The 13751-nt window shown below is 40.3% G+C and overlaps 1 protein-coding gene across 3 annotated transcripts in view; it reads left to right on the top strand.

Moving 5' to 3' along the window:
- ATP2A2 (ATPase sarcoplasmic/endoplasmic reticulum Ca2+ transporting 2) overlaps window positions 1-13751 on the top strand; it is a 70246-nt gene that overhangs the window by 11942 nt on the left and 44553 nt on the right. For all 3 annotated transcript variants that reach the window (XR_002338285.2, XM_021072075.2, NM_213865.1), the window contains 1 exon segment: window positions 6207-6345. Coding sequence is in view for 2 of the 3 variants with exons in the window: in XM_021072075.2 (XP_020927734.1) it covers window positions 6207-6345 (139 nt within the window). In the remaining variant the exon portion in view is untranslated.

Raw genomic sequence — 13751 nt, forward strand, 5'->3', positions numbered from 1 at the left:
GATTTTCTAAAGCAGATGATATTACCATTTGACAGATGTGACATTGAGGTTCAGAGTGATGAATGTATCAAAGGACGTACAGGGAGTACATACATACACAGAGTATCTGGGATTTGCATCCAGGGCAGGCTGATCTGAATTCAGAAGTGAAATTTTAAAGCAGTTTTCACAAGACTTTTATGTTTGTCTTAGCTTGAAGAAAAGAATAACATTCTTATATCTTAATCCTGTTTACATAATATACAGAATGATATGATCAATACCAGAGGGTTCTTGCTTTCTGGAGGTAAGGAAACTTAAAAGTGTAAAGTGAGGAGTTAACGGGTCCGACTGGGAACCATGAGGTTTCAGGTTTGATCCCTGGCCTTGCTCAGTGGGTTGTGGTGTGGGTTGCAGACGCGGCTCGAATCTGGCGTTGTTGTGGCTCTGGTGTAGGCTAGTGGCTGCGGCTCAGATTGGACCCCTAGCCTGGGAACCTCCATGTGCCACGGGGGCAGCTCAAGAAAAGGCAAAAAGACACACACACAAAAAAGTGTAAAGTGATATTGGCGGCAGGGGGAAAGCTGACAAGCGATTGGGAGAACTATAGAGAAATGGTAGTTTTGTGGGTGGAGGCTGGGGAGGATATTCTAGAGAGGGGGTGGCATGAGCAGAAAGGTACAAAGTGTGTTTGAGGAATGACATTTTAGACCTATTTGGGTTTGAGTGAAGGAGGTAGGAGTTATAGCTTTTAGAACAAAGGAAACCTTAGAAGGTCTTCTAAGTAAGATGTACTTGTTTGTAGTAAGATACTTGTTTTTCCCCAAGCAGACTTTTTTGATGTAATCTATTTGAATCTATGATTATTTATCCCTTTTCACCCCTATACTGTAAATATTCCTTTTGATAGTTGGGGGGGTGCTTATTTTTGTTTCTCTCCTCTCTCGGCTGCACTCATGGCATCTGGAAGTATCTGGGCCACGAATTGAATCTGAGCTGCATCCTTGACTTATACCACAGCCTCGGCAATGCCAGATCCTTAACCCACTGCGCTGGGTTGGGGAACTTGAGGGGTGGGGTGGGGAGGGGCTTTTTAAAACTGATTTTAGTTGGCATCTTTGTCCTTGAGGTCTGAGATAATTTATCTTAATTTTATGCTTTTAATTTAAATGTACATTTGCCAATTTTTAGTAGAAGCAAAATGCAGTGCTCCGGGACATCATTTTTTTTTTTTTTTTTTTTTGAAGTGTAGTTGATTTACAGTGTCGTGTTAATTTCTGCTGTATAGAAAAGTGATTCAGTTATACATATATATACTTCTTCATATTCTTTTCCATTATGGTTTATCGCAGGGTATTGAATATTGTTCTCTGTGCTATACAATAGGACCTTATTTGTATCCAGCCTATGTTTAATAGTTTACATCTGTTAATCCCAAACTCTCAATCCATCTCTCTCCCACCCCTCCCTCTTGGCAACCTCAAGTCTGTTCTCTGTGTCTAGGAGTCTGTTTCTGTTTTGTGGATAAATTCATTTGTACCATATTCTAAATCCCACATATAAGTGGTATCACATGGTATTTGTCTTTCTCTTTCTGACTTTATCTAGTATGATAATCTCTAGGTCCATCCATGTTGCTGCAAATGGCATTATTTTGTTCTTTATGGCTGAATGGTAGTCCACTGTATATATGTACTACATCTTTATCTGTTCATCTGTTATTGGACACTTAAGTTGCTTCCGTGTCTTGGCTGTTATAAATAGTGCTGCTATGAACATAGGGGTACATGTATATTTTTCTTTTTCGACAGTGATAAAATACATTTTTATTTACTTTGTGGAGTCAGGGAATTTTGGGGAAAAAAAAATTATTGCTAAAGTAGGTATCAGGCAGACAGGTGCTTTAGGGGTCGTTACCTTGGAGTTTATTTAAGAGAAAAGAGTCTTAATGTTTTCATGCCGTACATACTTGGTTCTTTAACAGTCGAGATGAATAGCAGAATTAAGGAATGCTGTACTTGTAATCCATACAAAACATCAACATTTTTGTTGTTGTTTTGGCTGAGCCCCTGGCATGCAGAAGTTCCCAGGCCAGGGATAACCTGCACCACATCAGTGACAATGCCAAGTCCTGAACTGCTGAGCCATCAGGGAACTCCAAAACACCAACAGTTTGGGTTGTACATAATTTAAAGAAAAGTCTTTAATTAGAACAGTTTTTGAAATACCCTAGTACCAGTACACAGAGGCATGCCTTAAGTGGTGCTAAGAATGCATTTTAGAAAAGAAAGGGAAAGGAGTTCCTGTCGTGGCGCAGTGGTTAACGAATCCGACTAGGAACCTTGAGGTTGCCGGTTCAATCCCTGCCCTTGCTCAGTGGGTTAACGTTCCGGCGTTGCCGTGAGCTATGGTGTAGGTTGCAGACCTGGCTCGGATCCAGCGTTGCTGTGGCTCTGGCGTAGGCTGGCAGCTACAGCTCCAATTGGACCCCTAGCCTGGGAACCTCCATATGCCGTGGGAGCGGCCCTAGAAAAGGCAAAAAGACAAAAAATAAATAAATAAGTAAATAAAGGGGAAAAAAATCACACTGCAACCGCTCAATTTCTTCAAAACCATTGAGCAAGAAAAGCAACGTTGAACCACATACAGATGTTACATAACTTCTATACAGTACCTTGACTTAAGTCAAAGAACAAAAGACTCTCCTTCTCTATTTTTGGTAAACTTAGATGACATTTCCCCCCCCCGTGGACTTTTTTTTCTTTTTTTTGTCTTTTGTCCTTTTTAGGGCTGCACCAGCGGCATATGGAGGTTCCCAGGCTATGGGTCCAGAGCTGTTGCTGACAGCCTATGCCAGAACCACAGCAACACCAGATCCGAACCAAGTCTGCGACCTACACCACAGCTCACAGCAACGCCTGATCCCTAACTCACTGAGAGAGGCCAGGGATCGAACCTGCAACCTCATGGTTCCTCGTTGGATTCATTTCCGCTGCGCCACAATGGGAACTCCTTTTTTTTGTTGTGGTTTTTTGTTTTGTTTTTTGGGTTTAGGTTTGTTTTTGTTTTTGGAGTTGACTTTTAAAGAAGGCAAGTTTGGCACTTTTATACTCATGTCACCATTGTTAATATTTCTTGGAGTCTCAGCTGATCCAGCACAGGCTAGAGCGCCTGCTAAGCCAGTCTTAGATTTCTCCTGTTTAAAACACTTATCTGTGCTATTTCCGTAAATACTTGAATTAGATCTAAAATGCCAAGTTCACTTTCTGAAGAATCCACACAAAAGACAAAATATAATGTTGCGTATTGTGTATAAATCAGTTTGTTGTCAGATCCTCCTATTAATAGTCTTCCTTCGAGGAAATTACACCATATTCATCTCTCATTCCAAATGGAATGTCTCCCTGATGATTTCCTGTGTATCTTCACTGTAGGGCTGCTAGAACTTGGAGAGCCATGGCCTCCATCGTTGTTAAAGATGAGGATCACCGTGATTGTGGCTGAGCTAGGCCCACCGTGTGGGAGCTGAGGGCCTGGGCCGGGGCAGGCACACAAGCCTTCCTGCTATCTCCCTAGTGATCCCGCCCCGTACTGCCCACCCCCTTCCGCACACTGCATTTATTTTTTTTTTCCGAATTACAGTTTTGTCCAGATATATGCCCAGGAGTGGGATTGCTGGATCATATGGTAGCTCTAATTTTAGTTTTTTGAGGTTCTCCATGAGGGCTGCACCAATCTACATTCTCACCAAGAGTGTAGGAGGGTTCCCTTTTCTCCACACCCTCTCCAGCATTTGTTATTTGTAGACCTTTTTTCCTTTTTTTTTTTTGGCTCTGCAGCGTATGGAGTTTCTGGGCCAGGAGTCAGATCCAAGCCACAGTTGCCATCTATGCTGCAGCTGCAGAAACACTGGATCCTTAACCTGCTGTGACAGGCTGGGGATCAATCCCGCATCCTTGTGCTCCAGAGACACCACTGATCCCATTGCTCCATAACAGGAATGCCTGTACACTTTTTAATGATGACCATTCTGACTGGTGTAAGGTGGTACCTCATTGTAGTTTGGATTTGCATTTCTCTAATAATTAGCGATATTGAGCATCTTTTCATGTGCCTGTTGGCCGTCTGTAATAGGACATCTTCCTAACCTTGATCAGGCTAGGTAAACTAAATTGAAAGAAGGAGAAAAAGAATGGCCACAAGTCATAGATTTAGGGAGAAGAAATTCTTAGAAGAAAGTAGTTTCAAATTTGACTGAGTAGCAGCAATACTCAGAATTTGTACAATATCAGTAACATTTGAATTTAATCTGAAGGACATTTTTAGCAGTGACATTAATAGAGGTAGATATGCTGGTATTCCTGTTATTACAAGGCAATGAAGATATACTCATCCCCTTTTTTTTAGGGCTGCACCAGCAGCATATGGAAGTTCCCAGGCTAGGAGTCAAATTGGAGCTACAGTTGCCAGCCTTTGCCACAGCAATGACAGATCCGAGCCAAGTTTACAACCTATGCCGCACCTACGGCAACACTGCGTCGTTAACCCACTGGGTGACGCCAGGGATCAAATCCGCACCCTTGTGGATACTAGTCGGGTTTGTAAGTGCTGAGCCACAGTGGGAACTCCGATATACTCCTTTTTTTTTTTTTTTTTTTTTTGTCTTTTTACCATTTCTTGGGCCGCTCCCATGGCATATGGAGGTTCCCAGACTAGGGGTCGAATCAGAGCTGTAGCCACCGGCCTACGCCAGAGCCACAGCAACACCAGATCCGAGCCAAGTCTGCAACCTACACCACAGCTCACAGCAACGCCAGATTCTTAACCCACTGAGCAAGGCCAGGGATCCAACCCGCAACCTCATGGTTCCTAGTCGGATTCATTAACCACTAAGCCACGACGGGAACTCCCCGATATACTCATTTTTGAAGCAGATCTGATGTGGAATTAAAATTATCTTTGTCGTGAATTTGTCATTTTTAAGGTTTCCTATTCTTTTTCTGGGATGCATACATAAAAAAGTGACACACATGCCATTAGTTTTCAGTTTTGTGTCATCTAAATGCTCTTTTAAGCAAGTTTAGGGACTTTTCACAACAGATCATACTATTTACAACAAGGGGAGAAATGAGATCACATAACATTAAGCAGAAATTTCATCCAAGATTAAATTAAATTTTTCCCTTATATTGAAGGAAAAAAGTATGAGAGAAATAATTATTTTCCTTGTTCATTAAGTAACCTCATCTGGGCATGTGCTTTGTAGACTTGCTTCTGACTCCTAATTGCTTATTTTTTAAAAGGAGAGAAGATGGGAGGGAGTACTGCTGTGGAACAGCATGTTAGGGATCGGGCGTTACTGTAGCTATAGCTCAGATTGATGCCTGGCTCAGGAATTTCTATATGTGGCAGCTGCGGCCAAAAAAAAGAGAGGAGATAAATTGAACACAAGCTTTTCCTTTTTTTCCCCTCCCCTCTAGAGGAACTTTCCCTCAGCTTTTTTTTCCTCCTCTAATATGACTCATTTAGATTCTACATCTTATTTTGAAATTAGGAAAGAAATTCTGTGTGACTAAGTCTTGACACATTCATATATGATATTATGGTAAAATGATATGTGGCTGGCAGTGTTTCCAGCTATTCCAGTCTTTTCCACTGGAGAGAGATTTAGAATTTTTTGAGACGTAACTTGATTTTCTTAATTCGTCACTCAAAGCATTTGCTATTTGCCAAAACAGACTAAGCAGTTACGTATAGCTTGTGACTTACAACCCTCGAGGGTAGGTACTGTTAGTGTCCTGGTTCTGTGTATAAACCTGTGTGTTGTGTAAGTTATTCATAGTCACATAGCTGTTGAGTGGAAAAGCCTGGGGGGAGACAGGATTGATTTAATGCTGTGAATGTATTTGGCTAAAGGTGAGGGCCATGTTGTATAGTGTGCTTAGGGACAGCAGGTTCTGTAACTACTTCTCTACACTGATTTTATCTCCTTACCCTTCTTAGGGTGCTTATTTTTTTCATTTTTAATACAGAATCATAAAGGTCTCTTGTTTACTGCCTTAAGATGTGAATCATTTACTACAAATGTCATTAATAAGAATCTCTTGTATCTTTTTTTTCCCTTAAAGTTTAGGTTAAGACTCTAAAAATTTGATTCCTAGGGCTGGAAATACTTGGCAGTGGCAGGCTGTGTTTACTACTTTTATCTTTTGTTTTCTTCTTTACAGGAAAGGAATGCAGAAAATGCCATCGAAGCCCTTAAGGAGTATGAGCCTGAAATGGGCAAAGTGTATCGACAGGACAGGAAGAGTGTACAACGAATTAAAGCTAAAGACATAGTTCCTGGTGATATTGTAGAAATTGCTGGTGAGTTGAGTTTGTCATTTTTGTTTTATTTTAGGTTGTATATCTGAATGTAGTCCTTTTCTCGAGGCTCATAATTGTTTTAAAAGTTAAGCTCTTATGAATCAATTGTATTAACAGATTAGTGCCATCCAAACAAATCAGGTTTTCTGTAAAATTATTTTTAAATATTTTGGCACCTCTCTTCATGTGGTTATGGTGTTTTTTTCTTTTTTTTAAACAAGGTGTTTTGAATTATTGTACTTACTGCTTTTACTATAGTAGTTGTAGAATATTAGTGCTAGTGAAATAATGAACTTAATCTGACAGTTGTAGTGAGCAGTTTGTTAGAATACTAATTAGTGGCTACTTCGTTTTTCCTGTTTTGACTGTTGGCACAAGTACTAAGTCTAACTTGCAACTGTGAAAGTAAGTTGATGGTTAAGGGTAATTTCATGACTAAAAGCTCTATTTAAAAATACTTATATGGCCTAGGGTTTCTACTTGGGCTTTACAAGTTAGGGAATCCACTGCAAGGCCAGAGCTCTACACAAACCTCGCAGAAGTCCATACCCTCCCTGCCAGTGTTTTCAGGCAGTCTAGAATGCCCCTGGAGCCAGTCAGAAAAGTCTAATCTTGTTGCTGGGGAATCATTACTTTGGGTTATTCAAATCATGGTTTTTCATACCCTCCTGAACTCAGAATACTTGTTTTCTTTTGAATTGTCTCATAGTAATACTTACCCTGACTTGTGGGGAAGGTGTGCTTTGTCTTTATTGTCTTACTCATTTTAATGAAGAGAACTCAGCTGCATCTCTTGACCTGTGCTGTGCAGTTTTGGCCTCCGAAAGTAAATTACCGTGTGATAGGTATTCTTTTATTCTTAATTTTTGTCATTGTTCTTCCAGAAGAGTAGTGTTGCCTGTATACCAACATACTGACTACTTAGGACTACAAAGTTTGTGCAAGTGACCTAAGAGCTTGCTTAGTAGTGTGAACAAAAGTAACAGAGACCAAAAGTAATAATAATAATAATGGGGGGAGGGGAAGAATAATGAGGGAAAGATTGTGAATTTATGAATAGGGGGGGGGGTCTTTTTAGGGCTGCCCCCGCGGCATGTGGAGGTTCCCAGGCTAGGGGTCCAATTGGAGCTGTAGTTGCCAGCCTACACCACGGAAACAGCAACACCAGATCCGAGCCACTTCTGCAACCTACACCATAGTTCAGGGCAATGCCAGATCCTTAACCCACTGAGCGAGGGCCCAGGGATTGAGCCCGAGTCCTCAGGGATGCTAGTCAGATTCATTTCCACTGAGCCATGACAGGAACTCCTTGAATGGTGGTTTTTAAGCAGGGTGCACATCAAAATCATCTGGGGGCACTTATGAGAAGTTTTTACCAGATTTCAAACCAAAATATTAACTCTGAATCTCCTTTAGCCATGGAATTATGGCCATGTATAATCTGAAAAGTGAACCTCAGATTTAGGTGTTAAACAACATGTTTTGGTAACTAAATGGATATGGGGGTGGGTAAGTAGGGTGTAGAATCAAAGATACTGACAGGATTTCTAGTTTAGCTGACTGGGTGGTGATGGATAGTTTGTCTTTGCACAAGTATTATGTGGTACATGCGGTTGCAGATCACCTAAATATTGCACTAGATTCTGTTTGTATGCTTCCATTTCTCCAGCTTGGAGTGGTAATATACATTCAGCCTCTCAAAGATGTTATAAGAATTGGTATGCTAGTTGGGCTATTTCAGTGTATTATATCTGTTTGAAAACTTAGAGAAATTACCCCCAAAGCATTTATCCTTGGTTTGCATCAGTAGATGGCAGTGGTTTACAGCATCAGAGGAAAAAATGTAAGCTTGACCCTCAAGGAATCCTCTTCCTCTTCCCTTTTGAAGAAGTGAAGCAAGACCAGCTTTTCTTCAGTGGAAGTGGTTTTGGTTTCTCTTTTCCTCTGGATTCTGTTTCTCTCTGGCCTTTCCCATCTCAGTAAATTTCTTTCCTTTTTTTTTTTTTTTTTTTAGGGTTTTGTTTTGTGTTGTTCTTAGTTTTTTAAAAAAAAATTTTTTCTTTTTAGGGCCACACCTTCAGCATATGGAGGTTCCCAAGCTGGGGTTGAACTGGAACTGTAGCTGCCAGCCTCCACCACAGCTCACAGCAACGTTGGATCCTTAACCCACTGAGCAAGGCCAGGGATCGAACCTTCATCCTCTTGGATACTAGTCACATTCGTTTCTACTGAGCCATGAGGGGAACTCCCCATCTCAGTAAATTTCTAACCCACCTAGTTAACAAGAGAATGCACACTTCTAACAGTGGCAAAGCTTTGGTTATAATCTGGACCTACCTGACTACTCTGGCCCAGTGTGAAATTCCGTTCCCTATATGTAGTGTTTTATATGTTTCATTTAAGAGTTGAGCAAAGACAGATATTGATTGATTCATAGCGTGTGTGACATAGAAGTAGTATCCCTTTCTTATTTTATTTGTGGATGTTACGGTAAAATATACGTAACATAAAGCTTACCATTTTAACCTTTGTGTGTGAAAGTCCCTAGGCCCTGCACCACAAGGGAACTCCCACTTTAGCCATGTTTAAGGTATAGTTCTGTGGCATTAAGTGCATTCACACCATTGTGCCGCTGTGTCTACAGAACTTTTTCATCTTCCCAAACTGAAACTTTTTCCACTGAACAGTAATTTTCCTTTACCTCCTACCTCTAGGTCCTGGCAACCACTGCCTTTCTTTTAATATTCAAAAAAACACATTAAAAGATGAGTTTAGGAGTTTCTACTGTGATTCAGTGAGTTAATGATCTGGCTTATCTCTGGCATTGCCAGTTGGATCCCTGGCCCAGCGCAGTGGGTTAAGGATCCAGCGTTACTACAGCTGTGGTGAAGGTCACAGATGTGTCTCGGATTTGATCCCTGGCTAAGGAACCGCCAAGTGCGGGTAAAAAGGAAAAAAAAAAATAAAAGAGAAGTTTAAATCCCTCACCTTAGATGAATATACTTAATACTCATAGTAAGTATTCTAAGCAGTACAAATAATATAAACCCATTCCACTGTCACCTATTTCTTTTCTTTCTTTCTTTCTTTTTTCTTCCTTTTTTAGGGCCACACCCACGGCACATGGAAGTTCCCAGGCTAGGGGTCGAATTCGGGCTACAGCTGCCAGCCTACACCACAGCCACAGGAATGCCAGATCCAAGCTATGTCTGTGACCTACACCATAGCTCATGGCAGCACCGGATCCCCTACGCACTGAGTGAGGCCAGGGATCAAACCCTCATCCTCATGGATGCTACTCAGATTGTTTCCGCTCCACCACAACGGGAACTCCCCACTTTCACCTATTTCTTCACCTTTGTGAGGTGTCTGACAGGTCCTGATAATTAACCGTTTTTTCCTCTGTTGCTTTCCCCACTGTATACTAGTTGCTAACATCATATGCAGTGCTTGGATGTTGGGTTCTTGAATACTACTCTTTCTTGAATATTCTGAGGGATGCTGAACAGAAGTGATATCTAGTTTTAGATAGATATGAAAATTTTTATTAAACGTTGTTGTCAATGAGCACCCTAAGGGTACAGCTGTGTCACATTGACTGCTGTAATCTTGCTGAGCATGTAGCAAGCTCTCAGTAATAAATGAAACTTACAGCTTCACAGAAGTGTGGAATAGGTTAGCAAATGTGAACCTGCTTATTGTGCAACTTGTGTGCAGAACAGATAATTTGAAATCTCTTTGTGAGTTCAGTAATAGCTAAGCTTTAAGCGTGTGCTAGATCCAGTGATAAGCTTGATAGTGCTTGGTTTTTAACCATCAGCCACTTTTTTTTTTTTCTTGCTTTTTAGGGCTACACCTGCAACATATGAAGGTTGCCAGGCTGGGGTCTCATCGGAGCTACAGCTGCCGGCCTACACCATAGCCACAGCAATGCAGGATCCGAGCCGCGTCTGCAGCCTACACCACAGCTCAGGGCAACGCTGGATCCTTAACCCACTGAGCGAGGCCAGGGATCAAACCCACAACCTCATGGTTCCTAATCAGATTCGTTTCTGCTGAGCCACCGCGGGAACTCCCCATCAGCCACTCTTTAGTTGTGTACTGTTACTCAAATTTTACAATTGAAACTCTCACATACTTCTTGTGGTTTGTTGCTTCTGTCTTCATCTGCAGTTAATTTGGTAGAGAATATACAGTATACTTAGTAAATGTACACATAAGTGTATTTGTCATATTTCAATTTGTTGGTGGCTCAGTTCACAATTTTTTAAAAGCAGCTACAATGAGATGTAATTCACATGCCATAACATTCTCTCCTTTAAAGTGTGTGATTAAGTGGTTTTTAATATAGTCAGAGTTGTGCAATGATTATCAACTAATTTCAGAACATCTTTATCCTCTAAAAAAAGAAACCATGTACCCATTAGTAATTACTTCCCCTGCCCTCCTTTTCCCAGTCCTTGGCAACCACAATTTATTTTTTTTTTTAGGGATTTGTCTGTTCTGGACATGGCATATAAACGGAATCAGTCATACAATATAAGAATAGCTGGCCTTTTGAGACTGGCTTCTTTCACTTAATGTATTGTTTTCAGTACTTATCTATGTTGTAGCATATGTCATACTTCATTCATGTGTATACTGTATTCTTCTTTATGGTACAATAATTCTCCATTGTTTAGATGTGCTACATTTTATTCATTCATCAGCTTGTGGATATTTGGGTTGTTTTCCTCTTGTACAATTTTCCTGTGAACGTAGGCTTTCACTCTCTTAGGTATATATACCTAGGCATGGAATTGTGGGACTTGTTATGACTCTATGTTTAACATTTTGAGTGACTTCCTGACTGTTTCCCAAAGTGATTGCAGCACTTTACATTTCCACTAGCAACGTATGTAGATTGTGCTTTCTTCACATCCTCATCATTTGTCTTTTTTAATTTTAGCCATGGGAGTTCCCACTGTTGTGCAGTGAGTTAATGATCCAGCTTGTCTGTGGTATTGCCAGCCTGCCGCAGTGGGTTGAGGATCTGGCGTTGCCGAGGCTGTGGCTCAGACTCGATCCTGGCCTGGGAACTTCCATATGCCTTGGTGCAGCTGAAAAAGGCGGGGGAGTCTTTTTCGCCATGAAGTAGTACCTCATTCAGACTTTAATTTATACTTACCTGATTTCCTGATGATGTTGAACATCTTTCCATGTGCGTATTTTCCACTAGTATGTCATCTTTGAGAAGTTCCTTTTTAAATCGGCTGATCATTTTAATTGGGTTGTAAGAGTTCTTTATGTGTCGTGGCTTTTCAGATAGGGTTTGCAAACATTTTTCCCCATTCTGTAGGTTTCTTTTTTACTTGATGGTGTCCTCTGTTGCATAAAAGTTTTAAATTTTGATTGTCCCATTTTTTTCTTTCTTTCATTGCTTATGCTTTTGGTGTCACATCTAAGAAGTTGTTACATAATTTAGTGTCACCAAAATTTTGTACATGGTGTGTGGGAGGGATCCAACTTCTTTTACATTTGGATATCAAGTTGTATCGACACCACTTAAGACTTCTTTATTGTCCTGGCACCTTTCTCAAAAATCGGGTGACTCCATTTTCTGCTACAGATTGACTGTTACTCCATTGATATGTATGTCTATCCATATGTCAGTACCACACAGTCTTGATTATGGTATCTTTGTAATAAGCGATTTTTTTGGTTTTGTTTTATTGTATATGGCCACACTTGCCATGGAAGTTCCCAGGCTAGTGGACGAATAAGTCTTGTACTACTTCTGTTAAGTTTATTCCTATGCATTTTATTTGTTTTTTGTTTGCTTTTGGGGCGAGTGGGAAGCTATTTGTAATTGAAATTGTCTTAATTTGATTTTCAGATTGTCTTATACCTTGCAATCTTATTAGACTCTTTTATCCTAATAGGTTTTCAGAGGTTCCTTAAGATTTTTCTCTACGTAAGACCATGTTGTTTGAAAACAAATATTTTTTATGTCTTTCCAGCCAGGGTGTTTTTTTTGTTTTGTTTTGTTTTTTCCTCCCTTGTCTAATTGCCCTGACTAGACTGTCCAGTAGAATGTAGAAAAGAAGTAACAGACATCCTTGTCTTATTGCTGATTGAAAGGGAAAGCCTTTAGTCTTTCACCATGAAATAGATGTTAGTTGTGGGTTTCATTGATTTCCTTTATCATGTTGAGGAAGCTTGGTCATAATTTTAATTTTTAGGGTTGTCAGTATACTCTTGTTTGGTTTGTTCTGATGTGGTTGTATATTTAGATCCAAATTAGAAATGGTAGTTTTGCTAGATTACTAGAACATTGCACTGGGAGGGCATTAAAAGTGAATTATATGGAACATTTGGGGAAAACATTGTCATTGCTTTACCTGGGCCAATTAAATAGGTATTTGTTTTATTAAGACTTTATTTTTATTTTATTTTATTTTTTTTATGGCCACCCCCAAGACATATGGAAGTTCCTGGACCAGGGATTGAATCTGAGCCACAGCTTTGACCTACCCTGCATTGCAGCAATGCCAGATCTTTTAACCCACTGTACCAGGCCAGGGATCAAACTCACGCCTCCGCAGCAACCTGAGCTGCTGCAGTTAGGTTCTTTTTTTTTTTTTTAATGATTTTTATTTTTTTCCGTTATAGCTGGTTTACAGTGTTCTGTCAATTTTCTACTGTTCAGCAAAGTGACCCAGTCACACATACACATATACATTGTTTTTCTCACATTTTCTTCCATCATGCATCATCATAAGTGACTAGATACAGTTCCCAGTGCTATACAGCAGGATCTCATTGCTTATCCATTACAAAGGCAATAGTTTGCATCTATTAACCCCAGATCCCACTCCCTTCCCCTCCCCCTTGGCAACCACAAGTTTGTTTTCCAAGTCCATGAGTTTCTTTTCTGTAGAAAAGTTTATTTGTACTGTATATTAGATTCCAGATATGAGTGATATCATATGGTATTTGTCTTTCTCTTTCTGACTTACTTTATTTAGTACAAGATCTAGTTCCATCCATGTTGCTGCAAATGGCATTATTTTTGTTCTTTTTTATGGCTGAGTAGTATTTCATTGTGTATATATACCACATCTTCTTAACCTAAGTGTCCACTGACAGATTATTGGATTATTTCCATCTCTTGACTATTGTGAATAGTGCTGCAGTGAACATATGGGTGCATGTGTCTTTTTCAGGGAAAGTTTTGTCTAGATATACACCCAAGAGTGGGATTGCTGGGTCATATGGTAGTTCTATATTTAGTTTTCCGAGGTACCTCCATACTGTTTTCCATAGTGGTGGTACCAATTTACATTTCCACCAATGGTGTAGGAGGGTTTCCCTTTCTCCACACCCTCTCCAGCATTTGTTATTTGTGGGCTTATTAATGGTGGCCA

Source organism: Sus scrofa, chromosome 14, assembly GCF_054392235.1.
Source record: "Sus scrofa isolate SSC_HxYL_T2T_F1_AM1 chromosome 14, Sscrofa_HxYL_maternal_Yorkshire_Landrace_v2.0, whole genome shotgun sequence".
NCBI classification, from domain to species: domain Eukaryota; kingdom Metazoa; phylum Chordata; class Mammalia; order Artiodactyla; family Suidae; genus Sus; species Sus scrofa.